This window comes from Callospermophilus lateralis, chromosome 9 (assembly GCF_048772815.1).
Source record: "Callospermophilus lateralis isolate mCalLat2 chromosome 9, mCalLat2.hap1, whole genome shotgun sequence".
NCBI classification, from domain to species: Eukaryota; Metazoa; Chordata; class Mammalia; order Rodentia; family Sciuridae; genus Callospermophilus; species Callospermophilus lateralis.
In genome coordinates, this window is record NC_135313.1 from 65,372,161 (window position 1) to 65,399,325 (window position 27,165).

General features: G+C 35.2%; 1 protein-coding gene across 3 annotated transcripts in view; it reads left to right on the top strand.

Annotated features, from left to right (window-relative positions):
- The window catches only part of Cobll1 (cordon-bleu WH2 repeat protein like 1), a 149,217-nt gene that overhangs the window by 67,632 nt on the left and 54,420 nt on the right, over positions 1-27,165 (top strand). For all 3 annotated transcript variants that reach the window (XM_076866029.2, XM_076866030.2, XM_076866031.2), the window contains one exon: positions 21,539-21,727. In XM_076866029.2, the coding sequence (XP_076722144.2) occupies positions 21,539-21,727 (189 nt within the window). The remainder of the gene's footprint in view (positions 1-21,538; positions 21,728-27,165) is intronic.

A 27,165-nucleotide genomic window follows, 5' to 3' on the forward strand; every position in this document is an offset into this window, starting at 1 on the left:
ACAGTAGTCTTAATGCCCTGCATTATTTTTATGCACACCTTTTAAAAGAGGGTTTATTTATTTGTGGAGAGAACTACAGATACAAAATAGGGCTGTATAAGAGAATCCTTCAATTTCATCAAGGCTGGAAAGGAAGTCCCAGTGGGAGTTTCTATTTTACTTTAGGCTATAACTCTATCTGTCAGTATTGCACATGTAGAAGAAGAAATAATGCTTTCCTTAGTGGAAGTAATGAGACATGTAATTTTAAACATCAAAGCTTCTGTTACTCATATTTGAATAGTCTGATTTTAAATATCCTGGAAAAAAATATGAAGTGTTGAAAAGATGTATTTTGGTTTATAGGAGGACTGACTGAAATCTAGTCTTGCTGATTTCACTTCATTCATTACCTATAAGCGCAGGTAAAGTCATGAAACTCGAGTATCAACTTCCATTGACTGTATTGAGGTTTACATGGTAGAAAATGATGCTTGGACCAGAAAATCATCTTGAACCAATGGGGAGACATCCTAGCGTGGCTGCCAGGAACTTTACCTCTTTCTTTCTCCTTATAACATTAAATGCCTGATCCTTTCTCCGAATTCTTATACCCAGCTCTCTTCATACATATCACCCTACAAATAATTTTAGGGGTTTTCTTTAATATTATATAGATGTGCTTCTTAATACTAAAATCAATGATTAATTTAAATGATTTAATGAGATTTTTAAAAATTAAATATTTTGTGTATGTCAAGAATCTGCAAGCATTTATAACTTTGTAAAACAAACAAAAATATTGAATTTTCCAATTTTCAAATTGTTTGAAAATGACCTACTTTTGAAAATTACCTTGTGAAACACATTTCTCTTCAGAAAAAGGGCTTGTGAAAATATTACGTGATCATTCCCGGATTTTGTAAGACTCATAAATTCCTTCTTTTATTTATTTGCCAGAGGTAAGAAGTGCCTGGTGCTTACACACATGATAAACAATAAAGTTTGTAACAGGACTGTTGGTTTAGCATTCTCTAAAAGTCAGCAGCCAGAATAGTGCTGTTTCACAGAGACCTTCTCGAGGAGTTGTAAGTAGATATGAATTAAAACAGTTTTAAAATACTTTAACATAATCTTCTAATCAGATACTTTTAAAAATGTCTGATATTTTCCTTTGAAGTATTAATTCTTTTAAACATTTTAGTATGTTTAAGAACTCCTTTTTTTTCTGTGTTTTGTAGAAAAAGCTGAAGTGGTTATAGCTTTGTGAATTGATATCACATAATTAATTTTTCTTGACACATTAAACATACATATATGTATATATGATGTAATTTATGCTTGTTGGAGAAAAATTGTTACATTTAATCCATTAAATTCTGTGTATTTAGAATTATTGCTGTTCTTTATGCTGTTACTTGAAACACTTTTAAGCTTTAAGGCGTGATAAAGTTCAAATTATGGTGAGCATTTCAAAAAACAATATGATAAATTACATTTATCTAGAGTTTTAACTTTTATGAAGTATAATCAGTTTTTTAAAATACAAAACCCCTATACAGACTTTGAATATTTTCTTCATTTAAATAATAGCAGTAAATAACTAAAGGGAGATTCAGAGATATTAAGTTACAAAACAAATTCAAACTAGGATTAACCCTTTTGATTCCTACATGGACATTCTTTGCCCTGTAATATCTTGACATGGGACTCTCTGTAACAGTCCTCTAGATAATGCATAAAATTGCATTTAGTTAAATTTACCTGTATTAATTTGGGGGAGAGGTTACTTGGGGTTGAATTCAAGGGTACTCAATAACTGAGCCACATCCCAATCCCTATTTTTTATTTTATTTAGAGAAAGGGTCTCACTGAGTTGCTTAGCACCTTGCTTTTGTGGAGGCTGGCTTTGAACTAGAGATCCTCCTAAGCCTCCCGAGGTCCTGGATTATAGATGTGCTCCCCTGTGCCTGGCTAATTTTTTTTTTTTTTTTTTAAAGACGGCCTGAATACATAACTGCTAAAGCAAACCTTGAATGGAATATTAACTGCTAGCCTGTGCTTTGTATGAGAGGGGTTGGTTGCCTGTAGAAATTTTCTCTGGTCTGGTGCATAATTTATATACAGATTTGCTAAACTCACTAAAAAATGCAACTTGATTCATCTCTTTGCTTATAGAACTGTACTTCTGCACTAATGTATGTGCAGAAACCTTTTGGTAGTGCTGAGGATCAAACCCAGGGTCTCCATATGTTAGGCAAGTGCTCTATCACTGAGTAACATCTCCAACCTCTTGTATGCTAAAACTTAATTCTCTAATTAAACACCAGAACTACTCATTTCTCAAAATAGATGTGTGGTATTGTGTAATAGTAAGTGAATGTGAAAATGTATTTTTTGTGCATAAATTTTTGGTATAAAATATCTATGAATAGTCAAAATGTTCCCTTTAATTGAAACTGCAAATGGTTTTTGATGAAGTGCTGAGTATTTAAATAAGATGAAGAAAAAGTGAGCTAATATTGTCTTGTGTTCCTTATCTTAAAACATAGCTGGTTATTATTTTAAAAACTCTTACTGAGAAGTGGTTAAGTTTAAGGCTGAGGCAAAAGGATTACAAATCCAAGGCCCACCTCAGCAAGTTAACTAGTACTTTTTTCAAAAAATAAAAAGGGCTGGGGATGTAGTTCAGGGGTGGAAAACCTTGAGTTTAGTCCCCAGAACTGGAAAAAGGAAGTTTATGAAATTCTTATATAATGAGGGAGAAGGGAGGAAGTATTTGTTTATACTTAGGAGAGAGCCTAAATGTTCAATTATAAAATCACTATAAATAAAGTATACGTAAAATCTGGAAAAGAATTAGGCAATAGAGTCAAAATGGTTGTTTTATTTTGTAAACAAGGGTTGTATTTCTAAATACCTTATAGAAATATGATTTATACAATTGAAATATCTGATAAAAATGAATACATGAAATTTATACTTTTAAAATTTTGCTCATAAAGAAAACATCACATTTAAGGCTCATGTAAGTTAATACAACAACAACAAAAAATCACCTTATTTTAAAAATAATACAGATTGGGGCTGTGGTTGTGGCTCAGTGGTAGAGTGCTCACCTAGCACATACGAGGCCCTGGGTTCGATCCTCAGCACCACATACAAAAATAAATAAATAAATAAAGATATTGTGTCCAACTAAAAAATAAACATTTTTTAAAAATAATACAGATAAAATTTAAAAATAATACAGATCCCAATAATACCAAATTACTACCTGTTGCTGGTTAATTGAATACACTAAGAATACACTGAGAATTAACAAATTAACAACTAAACAGATCCATTTTTTCATGTAGGCCATGAGGTTAAATAATGAATTATATAAATAGATTTAATGATGTCACTAGGAAGGAAGAGAAGAATGTACCTCTTGGTATCTTGTTTATTCCCACTAAGCATATGTTCTTTAAAAATCAAATTACTAAACCATATGGAATAAATAACACCAATACATTATACATTCAATATTAAAGAGTATAATTATATTCCATTTCATGTTTGAAACAATTGCACATTAATCATCAGAATTAAATTTGGGTGACTTTTTATAGTAGAAAAAGTTATATGGCTATGTAACTTTCAATGAAATGTTCAGATGCTGTCCTATCACCATTTAACTCTGTCAAAGTAAAGTGGATTGTAATTCAAAGATAACAATGGGATGGTTGGTCTGTCAATCATACATACAGAGATGTACAATTGGAAACTCATTTTTCCTAAACTGTCAGTTTTGACACAACCCTGTGCCTGATACTCATTTTTTGGTTTTTTTGCTTCAGTCTGTTGTCAGTTATGTCATAGAATCTCAACCATGTGGATTGTGATATCCTGTGTGTTGAAATAGCTTGTTTCTGCGGCAGATCCTAGATCCTTATGCATTCTAGGCAGATGCTTTGCCACTGAACTACCATCCTCAGCACTGGCAAATTGTTTGTTAAGGGATTTCACCTTTTGCAAAAATGTACTTAGATTCAAACTTATACTCTTAGGAATACTGTAATCATGTACTTCTGTAGGTGCCTGAATTGAAACAAAGTAGAGTTTTCCTGTTAAGGAGAAACTCTAGAAAAGAGCATTACTGTATCTTTCTTTTTTTTGGGGGGGGTACTGGGGATTGAACTCAGGGACACTTAACCAATGAGCCATATCCTCAACCCTTTTTTGTATTTTATTTAGAGACAAGGTCTCACTGATTTGCTTAGGGCCTCGCTAAGTTGCTGAGGCTGTCATTGAACTTCTGATCCTCCTGCCTCATCCTCCCAAGTTCCTGGGATTACAGGCATGTGCCTCTACCCTGTTCTTTAAAGAACAAAAAAATTTGATTAAATACAAAATGACGACCCATTGCATTTGTTTTTTGAGTCTTGTTTTTAGAATTACTCAAGGTGATTTTCCAGTTTTCATACTGAGTTTTAAAGAAGTTGTCAATGAACTGTATTTTCTTGAAGTGGATGTAAATTATGGGTATCTGACCAAATTCATGAAAATAAGCAATGAGAAATAGAATAAAGGATTAGTTTTTACTTCAGAGATAAGTTTTTAATTATAGTTTTTTTTCTATAAGAAAAGCGGTAGAATTCTAAAATATAACATGTGAGTGGTGCTTATGAAATTTTGAGCTAAAATAAAGTTGTGATCTTTTCATCAGATTATTATAATTGGAAGGGGATGTAGCTCAGGAATAGAGTATTTGCTTACCATGTGCAAGACCCTGGGTCCAACTTCCAGTACCTCAAAAATTACAATAAGTATTATTTTTATTTTAGGATCAAAAAAATCAATGTGTTAGCATTTTTTGTGCTTCTAAGTTTCTCTTCAATATGGAAGATCAATTTTTGGACAAAATCTTTGTTAAGACTTGGAGCTGTATTGACCACCACAGCTACTTGGCAAGCATATGTCTTTGTTCCTAGATTACCAATTTCTTCAGGGAAGTTTTGTATAAATGAGACTACTAAATACTTCTTCGTCACTTCCTTTTCTGGTTTTCAGGAAAGAATTATTGCAATGGATTTTTTTTTTACAGTATTTATAATAGCTACCTTTCTAGGGAACTGAAATATAATGGTAGTTGGGAGGGCCTGGGGTAATAGTTTAGGGTGTTTAAACTAGGATGATAAAAACATAATTTACTTTTACAATGAGGTATTTTCCATTGTTTCTGAATATTCATCACAGTTTCACAGGTCATGAAAGCTTGGTTCTAATGAATAGTCTTTACTGTGTGCCTGTCTAATGGTCTTCTTCTGTTTAGTGCTTCTTTTAGATGTCTTTTCAGAGAAAACAATCAATGGTGCATCTTAGTGGTATTTTTGTTTTCAGTCTGCCACTCCAGAATTTCATGATCTTGGGTTGGTGTTTTTGCTAGTGCTGGGTATGCACAGTAGGGGGTACATATACAGAATGTCACAGGAGACAGCAAATGGACCTTTGAAAATAAATTACCCTGGTTTAAAATCCAGAAATGCACTTCATTATGACTGAGGACAAAGCTTTGCTCTTCAGCATTCTTTCCTTCTGTGAAATAGAAACAGCAACTCCTCAGAGTTGTTGCCATAATGATTTCAATACATGCATAATCTCCTGCCCATTTTAGGTTAATAATTAACTATTTATATTTTTTGAGTGTTTCAATAGCACTCATTGACCAAACTAAAGACACATAAAGAAAAGGGAGAAACAAAGTAATTTTGGGGATATTTTTGGTGTGTGTATGTGTGTGGTACAGGATATTGAACCCAGGGGTTTTCTCCCACTGAGTTATATCCCCCAGTCCTTCTTTATTACTGTGAGACAGGGTCTCTGTATGTTGTTAAGGCTGGCTTCTAATTTGCAATCCTCATGCTTCAGTCTTCCAAGTGACTGGGATTATATGCATGCACCATCACACCAGACTAATTTTCAGGACTTTTAAAATTGATTGACATTGTAAAATAATTAACTGGTGTTTCTTTGAATGCTGGAAATGTACTTCTCCATTCTAAAGCTAGTATAAGTGCTTAATAAATGCTTGTGTGTGGATGTGTTGCAAAAATGAGTTTCTTCACCTCCTTGAGTTCTTTCCCATGTATAGTTACCTGTATGGTCATATAGTTACTTCTAAATGAGGTAATTTCAATTAATATATAAATTGTCCTTCACAAACAGCAAGATAAAATATATTCTTAATTGCTGATGATTTGGAGAAAATATGTACAAAATACTCTCTGCGGCAACAAGGTCAAACTAACTGTGTTAAGGTATTAGTAATTGGTAAATAACTTTACAGTAAATGAGAAGAAGTGAAAACTGTTTTAATGTGCTACAAATATTGGAATCCTGTTGTCTATTTTCTATATTGCTTAAAGACAACCAGATTATTGTATAATCAGGGTTCAATGGTGAGAGGAAACTCATTTCACATTAAATACACCAAAAATCCTTTCCTAGCATATTTTTAAGTAATTAGTTTTTTAAAATTATTTTTATTTTTATTTAGCAAGTATCTGAACACCTCAGAGTGTACTTGTATGTGGAAGATCATTCATTCAACAATATTTTACTAAGCATCTTCTTTGTTCCAATAAGTGTTCTAGATGCTTCATTATACCCTCTGCACAGTGAACCCCCAAAGACCATAGGCTACTTTCTAGTTTGCTTATTTTTGCCTGCCATATTTTATCAAAATGATATCATAACCACTTCTTAACCAGTTAAGGCCTGTGTTTACAGTAAATTATTTTAACAACATAGATTTTACTCAATATTAAAACATCCAATTTGAAAACTTCACCAGAGATTTCTATAAAAACAAAGCTAAATGCATCAAAAATAATCTCTGATAAGCTAATCCAAAATGTGCTGTTGAATTTCATGTGCGATAACTAGAATAATCAAGGGACATTTTAACTACCAAGGAATTTGTACTCAAGTTGCAAAGGATGTGTGCAAAGGCTAGCACATGATGTTCCCACCAGCATTGTTCACAGTAGTCAAAAAGTGGAAATAATTCAAGTGTCCTTCATTTGGGAAATGAATAAAGTAAAATCTAACAGGTTCATACAATGGCATATTATTAATTAATAAAAAGTAACAAAGTATGACTATCTACTACAACATGGATGAAACTTAAAAGCATTGTGTTCACTGGAAGAAGCCAGATAGATTAAAAAAAAACATATATTGTATGATCTTATTTATATGAAATGTCCAAAACAAATATATAGAGAAAGCATATTAGTGGTTGCCTGGGGCTGCATGGGTTAGGTTTGGAAAAAAACATATTATAAGAAATGATCTTGGCCTACATATATCACTTTATAAGAAATGTTAGCATAGAAGGATCATCAGATGTCTTCTGATAGCCCCTTATTTTATAGATGTAAAGGCAGAAATGACCTTTATTGGGGAGATCAGTTTAATTCAGACATGAAGTAGAATCTCAGCTTTAATTTGCATTTTCCTAACATAATGATTTTGACCATCTTTTTTGTATGTTTGTTAGCCAATTGTAAATCCTCCTCGAGAAAGTGTTCAAAACTTTTCCCCATTTTTTTAATCATTTTTTTTTTTAAACTGTTCTTGGTCTATTCTGGATATGCCTTTTTGTTGGATATGTGACTTGTGACTTATAAATAGTTTCTTCCTGTCTGTGGCTTGTCTTTTCATCCTCTTAACAGGGGCTTCAACTGAATTTTTGATGACAGCAATTTATCAAGATACATATACTATACACCCACACTTACAGAGTGCGTACACACACACACACACACACACACACACACACACATTTTCTCCCTAACTCTTTGATAAATTGTGCTTTTGGTGTCACTTGTTGCCTAACCCTTGGCCTCAGATTTTTTTTCTCCTCTATTTTCATCTAAACCTTTTTACATTTGTTTAAGTCATAACTTTAGGAGCTCTTTAGATTTTAATATTTCTAAACTGATAACATGTCCAAGTCATTCTTCTGGCTTGTGTTTGTCATAACTTGCAACAGGAAAATTATTTAAGAAAGTTCATTTCAAGGAGTTTTTTTTTTTTCATTATGTTGTGACTATTATGCTTGAGTGCAGCTTATCCCAATGCACACCACTCCCCAGCACAGATTTAACACTTAACAGGGTGATGACTTAATGATGTTTAATGATTAACAGCTATTGTATTTGGTTACTGAGATTGTGACTTGAAGCAGCTCTTGCTTTCATCCTGTGGTTCGCTGATCTAAAAGTGTGCTTGCTTGGCTGATGCTGCATTCCCAGGACTTAATATGTGTGTGTACATATATTTTAATAATCAATTCTCATGTTTAGCTTTATTTTTTACTTCATTACCAACCATGTTTTTCAAAAGTAAAAAAGAAATCAATTAAGAACTTTTAAACTCTTAAGGGTGAAAGCTTCTTTCTTTATATTTATTAGATTATTGCATCAGAGAATGTACTAAAATAAAATATTGGATAATTTTTTTGTCTTAATTTAGTTAGTAACTTTTTCCATACATTTTTAGGAATAATTATTAACCTTTTTGAAAAAAATAGTCATATATAAAAGGCTTTATGATAAAGCTTATTTTTATTTAATACTTACATACAAAAAAAAAAAAAAAAAAGGATCCAAGCAGAGCATGGTGACACATGCCTTGCATTCCAGCTACTCAGGAAGCTGAGGCAGTAGGATCAGAAACTTTGGACCAGCCCATGCAACTTGGCAAGACACTGTCTCAAAATCAATTTAAAAGAAAATGGGGGTGTAGATCAGTTGTAGAACACTAGTCTAGCATACTTGAGGCTCTGGATTCTACCCGTAGTGTTGCAAAAAGAAAAGGATCTAAGTTGTTTATGGTTATCTCACCCATGTGTATTTTCTAAATTAAAAAATGTGTTAATCTCATCACTTTTTATTACCTTATAAGATTAATTTTCCTGTACTACAATGGCCCTTCCAGATATCTTGATACAAAACAACAAATAATGTACAAAAGAAGCTTTCAATAGATGCTGAGTGTAGTTGCTGCTGAGATTTGTGACTTATGGGGCAGAAAGTTTTGTCTAGAGTGCATGGAGTCAAATGAGCAACGGGATATGGTTTCAGGGTTTCGATTTGTTATTTAGAAAAAATTATTTTGTAATTTCTATAAACACTTATGCATTATTTATTCAACAAGAATAGCATTTGTTAGGGATGACATGCATAAAACATCATTGCAGTTCCTGCAACTAGGTAAGCATTCAGTTGATTTAGCCTTTTTTTTTTTTTTTTTAATTTTTTTGGCACTTGAGAACCTCATCTGGTATTTCATTACACAGTGTTTCTTTATGGAGTATTGAGCATACACTAGGTGCCCAGTCACTGTGTACTCTTGTGCCTCACTGTATGTATTATTTTCAAGCTGATTTTTTTTATTTGCTCATTTGTTAATTTTATGTGTCTTCTCTTGGTATATCCTTTTTACAGAGACTCTCCTTTCTTCTTCTTGACATTTAACTTTCTTAACTGTGCATAAAGTAAACATTCCCCATGAAGGTATTTAGGAGAACCCAAAGGCAAACTGATTGTACAGATATGAGACCATATCTGTACATTGTACAGATATAAAAAACTTAATTGTTAATTTACAGGAACGATTAATGTCTTGGTCTGTTGGTGGTTCTGGGGAGTGGTAAGGGCAGAGGAAGGAGGTTTGTGTAAACATAGTAGTGCATTTTCTGAATAAGTACATTTCTCAGTTAAAAAAGCATAAGGAAGAACACATTTTCTTCCCTTTCATAAGGAAATTCCTGCTTTGATAAAAGAAAGCAAAAGCATTTAAATTTAGAGAAGTTATTGCTTTTAGAGATTTTTCAAGATTTGTTGCATCCACTAGTCCTGAGATCTTGAATTTACCTGAACTTTATTCACCTAAGTAGCAACCATCAGGAAGTATATAGGAACTCACAAAGTCCCCAAGAAGGTAGATCTTTAACTCTAATAGAATACTATGGGTAAAGCAATATTCTAGACCAATGGTTCTCAATCTCAGCTGCATTTCAAAATCACTTGGCATAGATTTTAAAAATCCCCACAAGACAAATCAATTTGTGGGAATAGGATAGACCTAGTTATCTAGTTTCTTAAACTCCCCAGGCAATTCCATTGTGCAGCCAGGTTTAAGAACCACTGTGATAGATAAATACTTAACCCATTGAACTCCTAGTGACCTGGTGATTCAGGATGTATTGTCCAATTTTGCAACTGAAGTTCTGGCAAGATTAAATGACTTGGTTACCAAATCATGCAACCCAGGCATCGACCAAGATCTCTCAAGATCTTGAGTCCTGTCAATAACTATTGATGATTAAGATGTAGATATTTTCTTTTTAATTGAAGATGTGTATCTATGTTACACTATTCCTATGCCTTTGTGGAATGCTGTAAGACTGTCACTGGGAGATTATAACGTATGTATTTAGTGAACTTGGTACTTTTGTTTTCCCCTGGCATGCCACCCACATATCCCCATCAAAAAAGCATGAAATTATACATATATGTATGTATATATACACACATACACACACACACACATATATATACATACATACATACACACACATATATACACACACACATAAATATAATCTAAAGCAAGTATTCAAAAATATAGATATTAGAATAATAGTTTTCCACATTAGAAATGCTACAGTAGCCTTCCCATATCCATGGGCTCTGCATTTGTGGATTCAGTAAACCTAAAATTGAAATATTTGAGGGAAAATTTTTATGGAACATGAATAGATGTCTGTTCTTATTTCCTAAATAATATAAGAAATATTTACATAGCATTTACATTGCATTAGGTATTTAGAGCTGACATAAAATAGAAAGATGGGTGGGCACAGTTACATAAGGGACTTGATTATCCATCCTGGAACCACTTCTTGCAGATACTGAGGGATAACTATTAGTCTTTCATTTTATATTAATATGACATATTATACAGTTTTTAAAAGCTATTCCAAATATATAAGCAGAATGATGAATGAAAACCCGGGTTTTGGTATTGGAAATGTTATTAGTAAGTGACTGGGATGTTGAAGCAATTTCCAAAGACATTACTTGTTGATGAGATGCAAGAGAATGGAGAAATCATGTTATTTAACACTTTATCAGAATACTACCATAGGGAATATTATGCTTTTACTCAACAGAATTATTTTTAGGAAATTTTATTTCTTTTACTGGAATATGTGTGTTTAAAAACAGAAGAATAAAAGCTTCGTAAAAAGTTACATGGCAAGTTAATTTGGAGTATACCACCAGTGAAAGCCAAAGAAATCTGGGTGCTTGTTGTGTTGTTCACTAGTTCATTCTGCACGTATGTGTACATGTCCTTTAGTTTATTAGTTTCCATGTATATATACTCAAATACACAGATATGTGCATACATATATTTAGGGTAAGGTGATCAGAAGGTGGTCTTGTGTATATTAAGAATATGAAATTATAATTAAGTATGAGTTAGAACAACTTGTAAGATATACTAGGAATTATACTACCTTTGCACCACATAGTGATTTTTCTTGTATACATAAAAAGTATAGCAAAATAATTAATATTGTCCATTTGTTTAACATGGTTTAAGAAGACAAGACATTTTAGAGACATTAAACTATCTAATTTGAATTAAGCAATACCAGCTTTTCAGGTGAAATCTAAATAAAGTTAAAAGAATTTTGTTATTACCTACTTGACCCTTTTGCTGCATGAATTAGAATACAGAGCAGGTTATGCTTTCTGGATATGACAAGTGAATTACAACAAAAACTCCCACTACTCATGCAGAACTTATCCTTGAAGGCCTGGTGATACAAAGAGATTCTATTGTGTTCCTGTGCTCCACTTTACATAATTACTACGTTCCTAAAAGTAGTACAAGGGAAGAGTTTGAGGTGAATGTAATATAACAAAATGAATAAACATAATGAAAACTGTATTTTAGAGAATCGTTTTTGAAGAAATAATTGAGCATACTCTGATAAAGATAATGTACTAATCAAAAGTGCAAAAAATTCTATTCATGGTTTCTGTTTAAAAAATTTTTTTTTGGCAGAGAAGATGATGTATATTGGAAACTTTGCTACTTGAGGGACTTCATTTGTGTTCTGCATTAGTTACTTGGTTGCTTCTTTAATTTTTCTACCATAATATAAACGTGTCTGTGAGTGGATTTGCCCCACTTCATTTACACATTGACGAGTGTGAGGGTTAACTATTTAAATATAAAAAAATAATAAAAGAATTTAAAGTAGTGAATTTCATTTCCTCTTTGGTCCTTTCTTTTGGTACTAGGGATTGAACCCAGGGGCACTTTACCTTTGACTTATATCCCGAGAGTCCTTTTTTTTTTTTTATTTTGAGATAAAGTCTCACTAAGTAGCTTAGGGTCTTGCTACATTGCCCAGGCTGGCCTCAAACTTGAATTCTCCTTCCTTAGGTCTCTGGGATTAAAGGTGTGTGCCACTGTACCTAGTACTTGGATTTCTGTGTGTAAAACGAGGATTCTTAAGGTTGTAGTGTAAGAAGAGGCAAGATTTTCACCGTTAAAGAGAAGTTATCCTATATAAGTAGCTCATGCCTGGAGCAGTAGATGCTTTAGAGCATAGTAAGTATGTCATATTACCTTCAGCTCAAACTGAGGTCTAGAGTTGATTGCAGAAAGGTGGTTCTCTAGCTTGCTGATTGCAGGGTGAGACTTGGGCTGGGACTCAAGACTCCATAGGGGTGGATCTGCTTCCAAGCTCACTGGAATGACTGTTGGCCAGTTACAGTAATATATTTCATTTAACTCAGTTTACCAAAAATATTATTTTATATATAATATGTCTATTAGTTCTTTTGTATATCTGTGAAATATGGTATTTTAGCTTATCTAAATTCAGATGCTGTATTTTCACTGAAAGAACTTGATTAGAATCATACATTTTATGGTTGAAAAATACATTCTTATACTTAAGTGCCAAATATACTTAAAAGTTTTAGTTATTGAAAAATACTTGCTTTTAAATACAAATTAAAATAAGCCAAAAATGTAGTCCCTCAGTTACAGTACTCCCATTTTAATTGCTGAATAGCCACATGGCTACCACATCGGAAAGCAAAATCCTAGAAATTTGTATGCAAAAGGAAGGAGGGAGCTGGCCTGGTGGCTGAGGCAGGAGTATCACAAGTAAAAGGCTAGCCTCAGCAACTTAGTGAGACCCTGTCTCAAAATAAAAACTGAAAAGGACTGGGGATATAGTTCAGTGGTAAAGTGCCCTGGCTTCATTCTCCAGTACCAAAAAAAAAAAAAAAAAGAAAAATTTACTTGGAATAATCAGGGAAATAGAAAATAAGATAATAAAAATCTGTGCATTTTTTATGTGCATTCTGGGGAAAAAGATTTACATTGAAAGAAACATGGGTATAATGTATCCTCCATATCCATGGGCTCCTCAGCTACAGGTTCATTCAGCAAAAATAATTACATTTGCACAAAACACTACAGACTTCTTATTATCCCCTAAATAATGCAGTATAATAATTGCACAACATTTACATTATAGTAGGTATTATAATAACCTAGATATTAGGTATGAGGGAGGATACCTATAGATTATGTGCAAATACATGCCATTTCATATAAGGGACATGAAGACCTGTAGGTTTAGAAATCTTCAGGGGGATCCACAATTCCCATGGATCATGAAGGACCACTGTAACAATTGCTGACTTTGGATTATTGGTCAGGCTTGAGTGGAAGGGTGACCAGCAAAAAAATAATGAATGTCTGGGGCAGAAATTTGGTATTTCTGGTGTTGAAATGTAAAATAATCAAGTATGGGAAACTAACCAGAGCTTTTCTAACATTCTGTTTTTAGTTGGTCATTCTGTTCATCATTTTTTCCTAGTGTGTATGCCAAGGGGGAGAGAGGCCCATGGAAATGGAACCCTTTTTAAAGGCTTTCGTTTCCTGTGAGCCCCAGAGGAGATCCCTTTCCTGACCAATACTAGAAAGGTCCCTGGGTAGGAAGGACTTGGAGGGACTGGGCATCCTGTCCATGTGGCTGTTTCCATGAACTGTTTGTAAGTCAGCTCAACCACCATGCCCTGACCCAGTTCTAATAATCTTGTTTCCATTTTCAATGTCTAAACAAAACTATATCCAAATCTGTGTATTAAAGGTGAAGGGACCAGGGACCATGGAGTCTAATACTTATATTTTGGAAAGGAGGAAATGTAGGATCAAAGAAATTAGTGGTTTACTTATGGCAGCACATGTGGAAGACTACCAGGGCTTTCGCTATCCACTACAGTAGACACAATGCTTCATTAACTCCACCTGGGAAAATAGCAGCCTGTGTTGGCGTGACTACTGTGTGTGCACATCTGGCACCTGCATTCCTACTTATGTGTCACGGCTCCTTCATACTGCCCTTGTTAACGTTATTCAGAGGAGGGATTTGGTGGGTTTGCAATTTTGGTTGTGCCATATTCTGTATTCATCTGGACATTTTTTTTAAAGGTCTGTAACCACAGTTATAGGGCAGTGACAACTGCCTCATGAGATTCAATTAAAAAACATCTGCACAGGTCTTAGCAATAGATATTCAATAACTACATTTTTTTTTCTCTTCTACAACTTGGTTTTTGCTCTTTTTTTTTTTTTTTTTTTTATGTTACATGAAGGTTTGAGTTCCCGAAGGAATGATATGATATCATTGCTAAGAGCAGCAGCAGCTTTAGAGGCAGACAACTTGGGTTTAAGTCTGAGCTCCGTCACTTACTAGGTATATGATATTAGGCCAAATATCTGGCTTCTCTATACACGAGATCCTTTACTTGGAACATGAAGATGATAGTATTAACCTCCTTTATTGATGTAAGCATGAGTTAGTGCATGTGAAAATACTTTTCTTCATTCCTTCTCAGGAAGTTGACTCTGCTGCCCAGGTTGGTCCAAACTTGTGGGTTCTATTGATTCTCCTGCCTCAGTCTCCTGAGCAGCTGGAACTACAAATACATGCTAGTACTCCTGGCTAGTATGATTTCTAACAGAGTCAACATCCAAGGGTTAACTGTTGATGATATTTGCTAAATCTACTCCTCCCCCGATTCTTATAGGAAGTTATTTTGGGGACTTAAAGGCTCTGGCACTGGATAAACATTTGCTTTGATGTGAAATACACACTATTTGGTACATTATGCCAAAGGTAACTGCAAGATGAGTTCTGTTTTTAAATGTGAAAGGCTAACACAAAACTAGGTTATTCTTTCTTGATATCAGTGGTGCTCCTTTTTTGTCATGGGAGGTGAAAGCAAGAACATTTGTATCCTAACACACAGATGGGTTATGTGACCTCATATAAGTTGTTGAAAACCTAGGCAGAATGAGGGAAAGTTACTTTCTACTCTGGAATTCTGTCATTCCTGATTTAATCCCCTATCCTTTTTTCCTTAAAGAGGCAGAGGATATATTCTTGAGGACTGAGAACTTTTACCTATCTGTGTCTCTTTGGGACTTGAATGACTTCTAATACTTCTTAGCTGCTCACAGTATATTACAGAATATGCTGACTCTCAGCAACCCACCAAGTGTTATTCTCCAGTAAAGTCGTGGAAGGAATGCAACCCTTTCCCCCCAGTCTTCCCTCATTTAAATCAACAAATACTTAAGGGGTATCCCATCTTGTGTCAGTTAAATTTTTTTGGTGCTAGCAGAGAATGAGACAGACCAGGTCCATGCCCTCATGGAATTTTCATTCTAACAGGAAAGAAGGAATAAGATGAATTTAGATCCTGATAAATGTGGAGGAAACTAAATGGTGCCAAGGGTGGGCCAAGATGGGTGGGAATGTGTGGTAGAGGGGGGAATGGTTTATCTAAAGTTTGAGCTCAAGATGCAGGCAGTTTGAAGTTCTATGGTTAAAAGCATTTGGGTACCAAAAACAAAAACAAAACAACAATAACAACAACAACAAAACATTTGGGGCTGGAAAGAGCTATGCAAGGCCCTCAAATGTGAAGAGACCAGGTCTGCTTCAGACAGGGGAAAGAATGCCAATATGAATTAACACATGGAATTAAAACTAGGAGTAATGAATGGAAAGTTCAGAGGTTGGCAGAGGAAGCTCAGTGGTTCTCAGATTTTAGCATGCATCTAAAATCATTTGGAGAGTTGTCAAATATGGCAGAGGCCCTCCCCCTGTGCTTTTGATTGTGTGGGTCTGGGGTAGGGGCTGAGAATTTGCATTTCTAAGGTTACAGGAACTGTTACTGGTACACTGAAATCACATGGACAGGTCATTTGGCATCTCCTAAACCCATACATTTTGGATGTATTATCAGTGGATTGGAAGGCTGGTGAAAAATAAGAGAGATGATGTAATTTGATTTACATATTAGAAAATCACTCTACGGCCAAGGAATGAATTTCAAGAGACAGAAGTAAATGATTGGAACAGTCCAGGCAAGAGATGGTGGCTTAATTGCCGGGGTGGTAGCAGAGAATCCAAAGAAAAGAATACAGGTTCAGGATATGTCTTAGAGGTAAGAGCCTAAGAGATTTGGTAATGGATTACAAGTAGGAAATCAGGAACTAAGAATTCAATGTATGCCCAGGAGTTTTACCTGAGTTATGTGGGTGATTGGTGGTGCAGAGAGAGGGAATTAATGAAGGATGTGTATGTAAGAATGAGGTTTGGAGGTGGAGAGAAGAATCAAGGGTTTTGGTTATATAAATTTTGAGATACCTGTGGGACTTCCAAATGGAGATGACCATGAGAATTTTGGGCAAGTGTGTCGGAGCTCAGTAAACAAGTCAGAGTTGGAGGTGGGAATTGGAGAGAGAGCCATCCATAAACATAGATGATATCTGAAGCCATCTGGCTTGATGAAATCACCTGGAGGAGTGTGGAAGAAGAAAATAGCCCAAAAGGGACCCCAGGGTGCTCCAACCTTGAGCAGTCATGCAGAGAGACAAGGTAGTGTGGAGGATGAGGAATGCTAGTGAGGAATGAAGACAGATTGTGCTGTCACATGAAGAGCCCAGGAAAGAATCCTCAGTAGAGGGCTTGGGCAGTTGTGAAATGGTGTTCCATGTGACTGAGATGACAGAGACAATTTTGTGATTTTTGGAGCCACCTAGGTCATAGTGACCTTAACAAGAGAAACATTGGTTGAGTCACATAACATGACGCAGATTTGAAAAGTGACTCACCAAGAAAAGGGAGCTTTGTAGTTCTTAATTGGACTCCCTTAAGAGCACAGTGTTAGGCCCACCTAGGAGCAAACTTTAACTAAATCTTCCCTCATTTCATTATACCCAGATAGAGAAATAGAAATTTCGAGAAATTGGTCTCCATCTTACAGTTGAAATATATAGTTTAGGGCCTGTGAAACATTACCAGTTATTTTGAAGGACTGCCTTATCAATGCTGACCACAGTGAATCGTGTTTGATAGAGGGTGGCTGTTGACTTTCTTTTTGGTTCAGAGACCATAATACTTAAAAGGTTACTGTTTTGGCAGCCCAGACTAAGATAGTGCATGCCTATAATCTCAGCAACTCAGGAGGATGAGGCAGGAGGATCAAAAGTTCCTGGCCAGCCCAGTAACTTAGTGAGGCCCTAAGCAACTCCGCAAGACCCTGTCTGAAAAACTGAAAAGGATCAGGATGTAACTCTGTTTTAGAGCACCCTTGGGTTCTGCCCCTGGTGATGAAAACAAAGCTATTTTAAGACATAAATTTGATTTTTATATTTTTGTCTTTTATACTGAAGCTGCATTTTGTATACTATTTCTAAGTGAATTTAAGAATCCTATAAAAATCTGTTAAATATAAGAACAGTGAGGTATGATTGAGTCTCATCCAGTTTCCAATTAAGGACATACTGCTGTGTCTCAGGTAATGTTTTATTCTTTTTTGTTGTCTGTTTTCGTTTTAAACCCAGAAGAGATTTGATTATAATTCTGTGTTGTTGAACTTCCTTGTTTCCTCCGTTTTAAGGATCTGTAATGATGTGATGATCTCGGTGTACACTGGATTTTGAAGTACTGTGTAAATCAAAATGATAAAAGACCAATAATAGTAATGGGGTACCAGTGGAATTCTGAGTTAAATAAGGTTTTGGTATTTTAAAATGTTTTAGGACATTTGAAATAGAATGTTAGAGAGCAGGGACCTGCAGAAAAACTGAAACAACCCTGAAGACCCCTTCTTCAAACCCAATTCTTGTAATTGTGCCAGAAAGATTTCAGACATGCTGTGCAGAATAATCATAAGTTTATTAGAAGGAATAAGAAAGGGGAAAGAGGGATAAGGAGCCCCTACTGCCCTCCAGTTTCCAGAGAGTGCTGCCAGGTCCATCTGTTGACTTTTGGCTGACCACATGAGAATTGCATGAATCACCACCAAGAGGGGATGGTGTGGTGCTCAGAGTTGGAGATATCTCTCTCTCTCTCTCTCTCTCTCTCTCTCTCTCTCTCTCTCTCTCTCTCTCTCACCAGGGATTGAACTCAGGGGTATTGGACCATTGAGCCACATCCCCAGCCCGTTTTGTATTTTATTTAGAGACAGGGTCTCACTGAATTGCTTAGCACCTCGCTTTTGCTGAGGCTGCCTCAGCCTCCTAAGCTGCTAGGATTACAGGGGTGTGCCACCATGCTCAACTAGAGTTGGGGATCTTAAGGAAATTTAATCTCCCAGGTTTTGCCTCAATTTCCTGCCTCCTTAACCTGTTCATTACTATTTAAATAGCCCTCAGCAAGCTTTCTTTGTGAGGGTCTTGATATTTTAGTTGCCAGTGATGGTTTCCTGGGATGCTGGAGAGTCTAGCCCACCTGGTAGGATGTGACATGATCCTGAAACAATAGTTTATCTTAGGAGATGTAAGGAGGCAGGTTGTTTTTGTTTTTCTGGCATTGGGGATTAAACCCAGGGGTACTTTACCACTAAGCTACATTCTCAGTCCTTTTTGGTTTTTATTTGGCACGGGGTCTTGGTAAATTGCTTAGGGACTGGGTAAGTTGTTGAGGCTGACTTCAAACTCCCCATCCTCCTGCCTCCATCTCCCAAATTGTGGGGATTACAGGTGTGCATGGCACTCCACCCAGTGGGAAGTTTTAACATACCAGGCCCCCATCTTTCAGGTGCTTATCTGTTAGATAAGATATCCTATGGTTTTCAGTTGCCTTTCTTCCCTTCTCATCTTTTTCCAGCTCACCCATTCATGAGGTAACTAGTTACCCAATCCTAATAGTGACATTTAATTTAATTTTGTTATTGTATCAAAGCATCTAACTAAAACATTAGGAATACTGGGAGACATGAGAAATGTATTTAAAAGATTTTGCTGGTGAATAAATGGCCACCTAAATTAGAAGCTTAATGCTTCTTAGGATTCAGGGTAAATCCAGGCCTCAGACTTGTATTCTTTTCATTAGATTAGACTATGGAGGAAGCAAATGAGGTAGACTCTTTTCTAATTTTGATGTGAATGGGTCACCATTGAGAGTCTATGGTTGATCCTATAGGTTTTGCATATCCAAATTCTTCTTTCAAGAGCCGAGTCTCTCTCTTAAAGTACACTCCTACCTCCCACCCTATAGGGAGAGTTTGAGCTGACTTTCTCTGCTCTGGATCTTCAGCCACCCATCTCTTTCAGAACCTTTGACTTTTGCTTTGCTCCTTTTGCATGTTTCGTACTGGATTGCTAATTCATTATGACAGGATCTCGGTCTCATTCTCAGGTAGTTTTCACTTTTCAGCACCAAAGGAGTGACAAATGCTTTATTAATTAAGGTCATAATAGGTAAAATTGGTGTTCTTAATAGAAGTCTGATGTAAATGATATTTCAACTAGTGCTTTGTTCTCCTTTTTCATAATAGGCTTATCATTAGTGATTAGAGATGGGTTTTCTTCACACACTCCAAGTACTTTAGGACGAGAGATAGCAACACCGAACGTCAGCACTGTGAGTCAGAGTCTACTGCATGCGCAGGAGAGGGGGGAGACTGCTCCAGGAATTTGATTCAGTCCCTGATAATTATGTAAAGGTGAAGAGGATGAGGAGGACTTTTCAAGTGAAGACCAGGAAGAGTAAAACGGGGAGATGGTTGCGGAGGATTATATTACAGAGCTGACAGAATTTTTAGGAATTGCATGTATTTTGTGACAAAGGGGATATTGGATACCAGGAAACTGAAAGAAATTTGATTGACTAGGTGGGGAGACTTGGTAAGTCTTTTAAAATTTATTTTTGTTGCTATTATAAAAGGAATGTTTCTTTCATCATACTTTCTAGTTAGCTTTTCTTTATGGTTACATGGACATGAAAGACTATTACTTAGGGGTTGGGGTTGTGGCTCAGTGGTATAGTGCTCACCTAGCATGTGTTAGGCACTGGGTTTGATCCTCAGCACCACATAAAAATGAACTAAAGATATTGTGTATTCATCTACAACTAATAAATAAATATGTTTTTTTTAAAAGACTATTACTTATTGTGGAATACAGAAAAATTTTTAAATGCCTCCCTTCTAGTGTTTAGATTAGATGCTTTGAAACAATAACAAAATTGAATTTTATTTTCCCTATACCAAGCCAAAGGTATAGGGAAAATAAAAAATCTAGGTTGATTGTTCAAATTTAAACATAACAATCAACATGAATTAAGGAATGATAAAAGACCAATAACCGCAGTGGGGTACCAGTGGGATTCTGAGTGGAATTCCAGTGGAATTCACTGATTTCTCATCTCCTTTGACTTCTCTGTGGCATTTTACCCAACTCTTCAATTCTAAAGAAGTACTGTTTTTTTTTTAATATTTATTTTTTAGTTGTAGCTGAACACACAGTATCGTTATTTCATTTTTTTAATGTGGTGCTGAGGATCAAACCCAGTGCTTCATGCATGCTAGGTGAACACTCTACCACTGAGCCACAACCCCAGCCCAGTACTGTGTTTTTTTTTTTTTTTTTATGGCTCCACTTGCTTTCCTCTTCTTGAAATGTCCATTATTTCTACTCTTACTGTGTATTTCAGTTCATTCCCCCAAATCCATTTTGTTTCCCATCTGTTAAACATTTATGAATTCCTAGGAAAATTGAGTTCTCTTCTTATGACTTTCAGCTGTAGCTGTCCATCTGCATACCTATTGTGAATCAGTCACCAAACTTTATGGTAATTTTATATATGTCTGTCAATCCATCAAAGATCTTTATAACTTAATCTTCTTCAAGGAAATAAATTACATTCTTGGTATGTGGTAATGAACATATTTATTGAATGGAATAGAGGCAAATATAAAATATATCATGTTTTTAGGGAAAAGCAATTTCTCTTCCTTTACCAATCTCTAGTAAATTAATGGTTAATATTTTGGTGCGTTTCTTTATGTATGTGAAAAATCTGTATATGCATTTTGGTTTTTATAAAATCAAATAATGCTAGAAAGTTACTTTTTAATATAGATACTATTTTCTATTTTTATTTATATTTTAGGAGGAAACCAAAAGCCAAGGCACCACTTCCTCCAGCGGAGATCAAATACATGGATGCCTCTTCAGTTGAGAATTCAGTGGAATCTGCTGCATTCATCATGGAGCAGAAAGAAAACATGATAGATAAAGACATTGAACTCTCCGTGGTTCTACCTGGGGATATCATCAAATCTACTACTGTTCATGGCAGGTATGTTGCAGATATTAAAGTACTAGCACTTCCTTTTTATTTATTTATTTATTTTTAATTGTGATTCTCCGGATTGAACCAGGGGCCCTTTATCACTGAGCCACATCCTGAGCCCTTTTTATTATTATTATATGTTTCTGAGTCTTGCTAAGTTTCTGAGGGTCTTGATATGTCACTGACACTGCCCTTAAATTTTTAATCCTCCTGCTTCAGCCTCTTTAGTAGCTGGGATTATGGGAATATGCCATCATACCTGGTACTGTGACATGTATCTTGATGTTTTTGTCTTTAAACATTTCCTTCATAACGGAATGAAGGAAAAATGTTAAAGCATTTTTCTTTAACAATGTAAATGCTAACAGGGTAATAAAATTTTTCTGCCAATGTTTTAATATCAATGCTATGAATTCCAACTCAGTGAAGTGACTTTTAGAATTTGGAATCTTAACTTGTTATTGAATAAGTTTTTTAAAATAATTCTTTCCTAGAGAAATCACTTATACTGATTTTGTAAGTTAAGCTGATAAAGCCAGTGATGTGAAAGAAAACCTGTCTTCTCCTTCCCTATATTGTTTTTCCCACTTTAAGCTGCTGCTTTGATTTTGCAGATGTTGCAATTATTTTAAAATGTAATTATTTATTGAAATAGGCCAATATATCTGTAAAATTAAGATTTTTAAAAATTTCATTGATTTGATTTAATTGGTTAAAAAATCTGAGTTAAATAGAAATCTAAAATCAAATTTTAAGCCAGCAAGAAGTGAGAAGGTGATTTATGAGGCTGATAACTTTAAATACCTGCATAAATATTGGAAAAATGGAACACAGCCAAGTGTAATTTTCCATTTCATTATGAAGTGGAAACTTACATAATGAACTGTATCCTTGATCTTGTTCCACCTTTTACCTTTAGCTGCCCATTGTATCCAGGAGTACTTTTTAGAATGAAAACTGTATTCACCTTAGTACAAGTGAGTGTGTATATATCTAGGAATATACAAATATATGGAAAGCAAAAGAATAAGTAGGTAATAGATTGAGTATTGCATTCTTATTTCCAGTTTTGTCCAGAAAACTCATTCAAAATAACCTTAAGATTTATTAAAGTCATATGTAACTTTACAAATTATTTAAAATAGATGAAATATAATAGTTCAGCTTTAGCAAATTAAACATAGTATTAATTAAATCTGAGTAAGTTGCATTTTTACCATTGTTTGTAGTGAAAGTAGGTCTACAGCTCACACATGAAACCCTATTTGCAAGGTTGCAAGACCTGTGAATGCCCATGGTGGGATCTTGCCTGCACTTGCGTTTTGGCTTCTTGGTGAGGAAAGCATCTTGGAAGTTGGAGACAATGACCATCATTTGAAATATTATTGTTACTCTAGTTTTAAAGCAGTAATAAGAATGGGTATTACTAAGCATAATAAAGGCAATTCCTCTTATTTTTCCCTGAATTCAAAGTAAGTTTAAAAAAAAAAAAAAAGAAAGAAAAATATTTTTTCTAGTTCTTCACTGCCACTTACAGGTAACACCAATGAGCCTCCATATTTGTCCTTGGGTGTATCCGTTATCTCTATATGTTGCTGTCTTTTCTAATTTCTATCAACCAGTTTCTGAGATCTTTAGATTTTTTTTTCTTTTTAAGCTTAGTGACTTCAATATCACAATCATGGTTCCCCCTCCGTCCTGCTGCCCATAACAGTTATCTTAGACTTTGCTTACGCTGCCCTTAACTCTGGGAACCTCCATCCATGGTCGACTTGCCCTGCACCAGGGGATGGTGGATTGCTTCACTTTAAAGCTGTCCCATTACTGAGATGTTAGGTTCCTTCCTCAGTGTTTTAACATGTAGCTTGTCTGCTTCTTGTTTGCGCCTCACTTTCAAGTCTAATTTATTGACCTTTCTTCATGTTGCTGCTTTTTCTTCATATCCAGATTTTCTTTGTCTAACAGACAGGTTCTGCAACAGGCGTTTGTCCTGCATTTGTACTCACCAGGCCCTAGACTCTTCTCGCCCTTTCCTTGTCCTTGCAGCATGGTTGGGTCCTAACTCCTTAAACTTGAGTAATTTTCCATCAATCAGCTTTGTATTTCTGGGCCACCAATTGTTGAATTGCTGCAGTTTTCTTATCTGCACACATGTATTATGCCTGAATTGTTAGGATTAAAAAAGGCATCATATATTGATAGGATTAAATGTAATACTATCAGTGCTTGGCACATGTTGATTTCCCTGTGTGTTTGTGTGTTTTGCCTACGGCTGGGGATCAAACCCAGGGCCTCATGCATGCTAGGCAAACATGTGCTCTACCACTGATCTACATCATCGGCCTGCTTTTTCCTCTATTTTCTATTGGGAGTTGCTTTTCTTCACCCTGGGATCATTCCATTTACCTAAACCCACAGATTAATCTGACTAAAGCACCTCTCAGTTTGTGGGACTACCTTTGATAAAAGACTACAAGGGACGGCAATTTGACACCATAATAAGGAAGTCCAATCTACCAAGTGTGGAGATTGGGACATGTGGTTTTCTTCTCCTCTGACATTATGTAGGCTTTTGCTTTACTACTCTCCTTTGTGTAACTTAAGCTTCATCACATGATTCTTTGTTCTTCTATGGTGCTTTACCGTTTTCATCTCTATACCTTTATGAACATCTGCTCCACCCCCATGGAACTTACCATCCTCATTTTCTCCAGTTAGTTTATGTAGCTCAAATGCCACTTTTTATATAAAGGCTCCCTGATGTCTCCAGAATCACTTGTTAGCTCTGGCTTCCAGAATCTTCTGACTTGATACTAGGGTTTTCATATACTGTCCTGGGTATGCATTTTCTTTTTGAGTAAACCATATGGGTCATGAGAGGATGTTATTCCTTTTCTTCAAAATGCTTAACAGTTTCTTACAATGTATGAGGCACTTAATAAATTTATCAGAATAAATAAATAAATAAATCCTTACATGTAGTTGCTTTTCCAAAATCTTTTAAGGAAAGATATATTCTCCAGGTTGAGAATGAAGTAGGCATGCCCGGAATTGGAATGTCTGATTTTTTTTTTTCCATTTTAAAATTTTTGTTTAGGACTGAGAAATTTTTCTGGGGTTAGAATTCAGTTGATATCAGTGTATTTACCATAGGTTTGACTTAGCAGCTTGGTTTCTAATAGTTTTATCACCTAGGAAGATTCCATGAGTAATTTTCTATATTAAGTGTTCATGTGTGATTCTGATTATCTCAGGAGTATGATTCTGAGATATCTTTAGGAATGTGAGTCTAGATGTTATAGAGTACAATTTGGGATATTCCAAGAGTGTAATTTGCTGGATTAGGGATGTGATTTGGGAGATTTTAAGAGCATGATTAGGGCTGTCTTGAAAGTCTCAGCTACTGCTGATCTATTGTTTAAAGAAGTGCTTAACAGAACAAGAAGAAATGTTCAGACAGAGACAGATATTCTATTGCTGAAAAATATTAACTAATTAATGTGAAGACTAATAATGACAAAGGTAAATTTCTTATGACTTTTTACTATAAAAGAAATAGGAAAAATATCTACAGAATGAGAAAAGAATTTGGTGGACAATTAGGGGAAGCTAATTTTAAACAAGTTTAAATGCATGAGGCTTTTTAGATCAGAGACTCTGAAGGGCCTCTAATATAATTTTTTTTAAAGAGAGAGAGAATTTTTTAATATTTATTTTTTAGTTTTCGGTGGACACAACATCTTCATTTTATGTGGTAACTGAGGATCGAACCCAGTGCCTTGCGCATGCTAGGCAAGTGCGCTACCGCTCGAGCCACATCCCCAGCCCTCTAATATAAATTTTTGAGACCAACTTTTCTGAATTTATCTAAATGTTCCTTATATGTTTATTTTGGTGATATTGATTATGTACTTGCTGTGAAAATAGTATTAATATTACATTGAAATATGTAGTTCGAATCCTTCAAATATATATTTTGATCACTTAACTTTTCAGAATTTTTTTCTCCAAAATTGAATTCTTAAGGAAGAATTTTAGGACTTTCCCCTTGATTTCTTGTGTGTTTCACGCAGAGGGCCCTCCAGAACGTTCCATTCAAGAAAATGCAAGTACACAGCATTATCTTCAGAAGAATGCCCTTCCTTTTATCTTGATTTTCACCAGAAGTTTACTCAGATTTGGGAACACAATAAGGTTGGAGGTAGTAATAGATAATGCTCAGGGGAAACTAAAAGCATATTATCCCAAATTAGGTTGGTAGCCTTCTGCTAATTCAACAACATTTGCAACAAGAGGCTAGAAGTCACCCTCTCTGCCATTTTGTTTTTGTGATCCTGCTCTCACATTGATGTCCACTGCAGTGCTGGGTTGCAAAGGCTTGAACATTGCTGTTTGATGATCTCATGGATGACTGAAGGAAGGAGGAGTTAAAACATCTTATTTATATATAACTTCACTGTAGCATAGAGGGGTGTGTGTGTGTGTGTGTGTGTGTGTCTGTACATACTGGTAAATTACCTTTTTCACCAAAGCAGTTCTTGCTTTATTTAAAAGTGAATGTTAAAAAATATGGCTGTTATAGACAAATTGCCTAGAGGCTGTGCCCCTCAGAAATTTTCTGCTAGTACTTGGAAAAAGTTAATTTTTAGAAAAATGTAGTTCACAGCCTAAACTAATATAGACACTACAGAAAATAAGGGAATATGTGGGTACATTTGTATCATTCTAGATCCTCATGGTTTTGTGTCTGCTTGGTATGTAATTATTACTCACTGGATAAGCCTTAGTTCATGTTTCCCCTGGGATGTATTTTTAAAGCAAAATGTTGAGTTTGGAAAATTTGATAAAAAGTTGACATTTAATCTTTTTTAGCCTATAGGGAGAACATTCATGGATAAACTAGCATATAGCATACAATAGGGGAAAAAGAGGAGGATATTTTTATCTTTTTTCATAAATAGAAATTTGTTTTGGTTTAAGCAAAATTGAGGATATCGTATATGAAAACACAAGAAAATGTAGAACTTGAAGCTTCAAGTTCCAACTAGAAGTTACAGGTTCCTTCATGACTTTCTGTGTGATTTCAAACAAGTCACCTCACCTCTCTGAGCTTTTCCTTTAAAATGACCCAGAGACATATTGTACATGGTTGGGGGGTACCCTGATTTACAGGTTCAGTACCACCAGCAGTTTTGACTGGCACTGGGTAGGTCAGCTATGGAACTCAGGAGCATTTTATATGGAGTACATCGCCACCTATTGGCAACAAGTAGACTTAAAAATGACAAGATAATAACTTGCATCATTGAAGGGCCTTTTTGTTAAAACAGGACAAAGCAGTAAGACAATAGCATGGAACTTAGAAGAATTGAAAAAGTTCAATCATTTATTGAAAAGTGCCAAATGATGACAGATATGTGGTAAATACATGTCTATAACAGGTT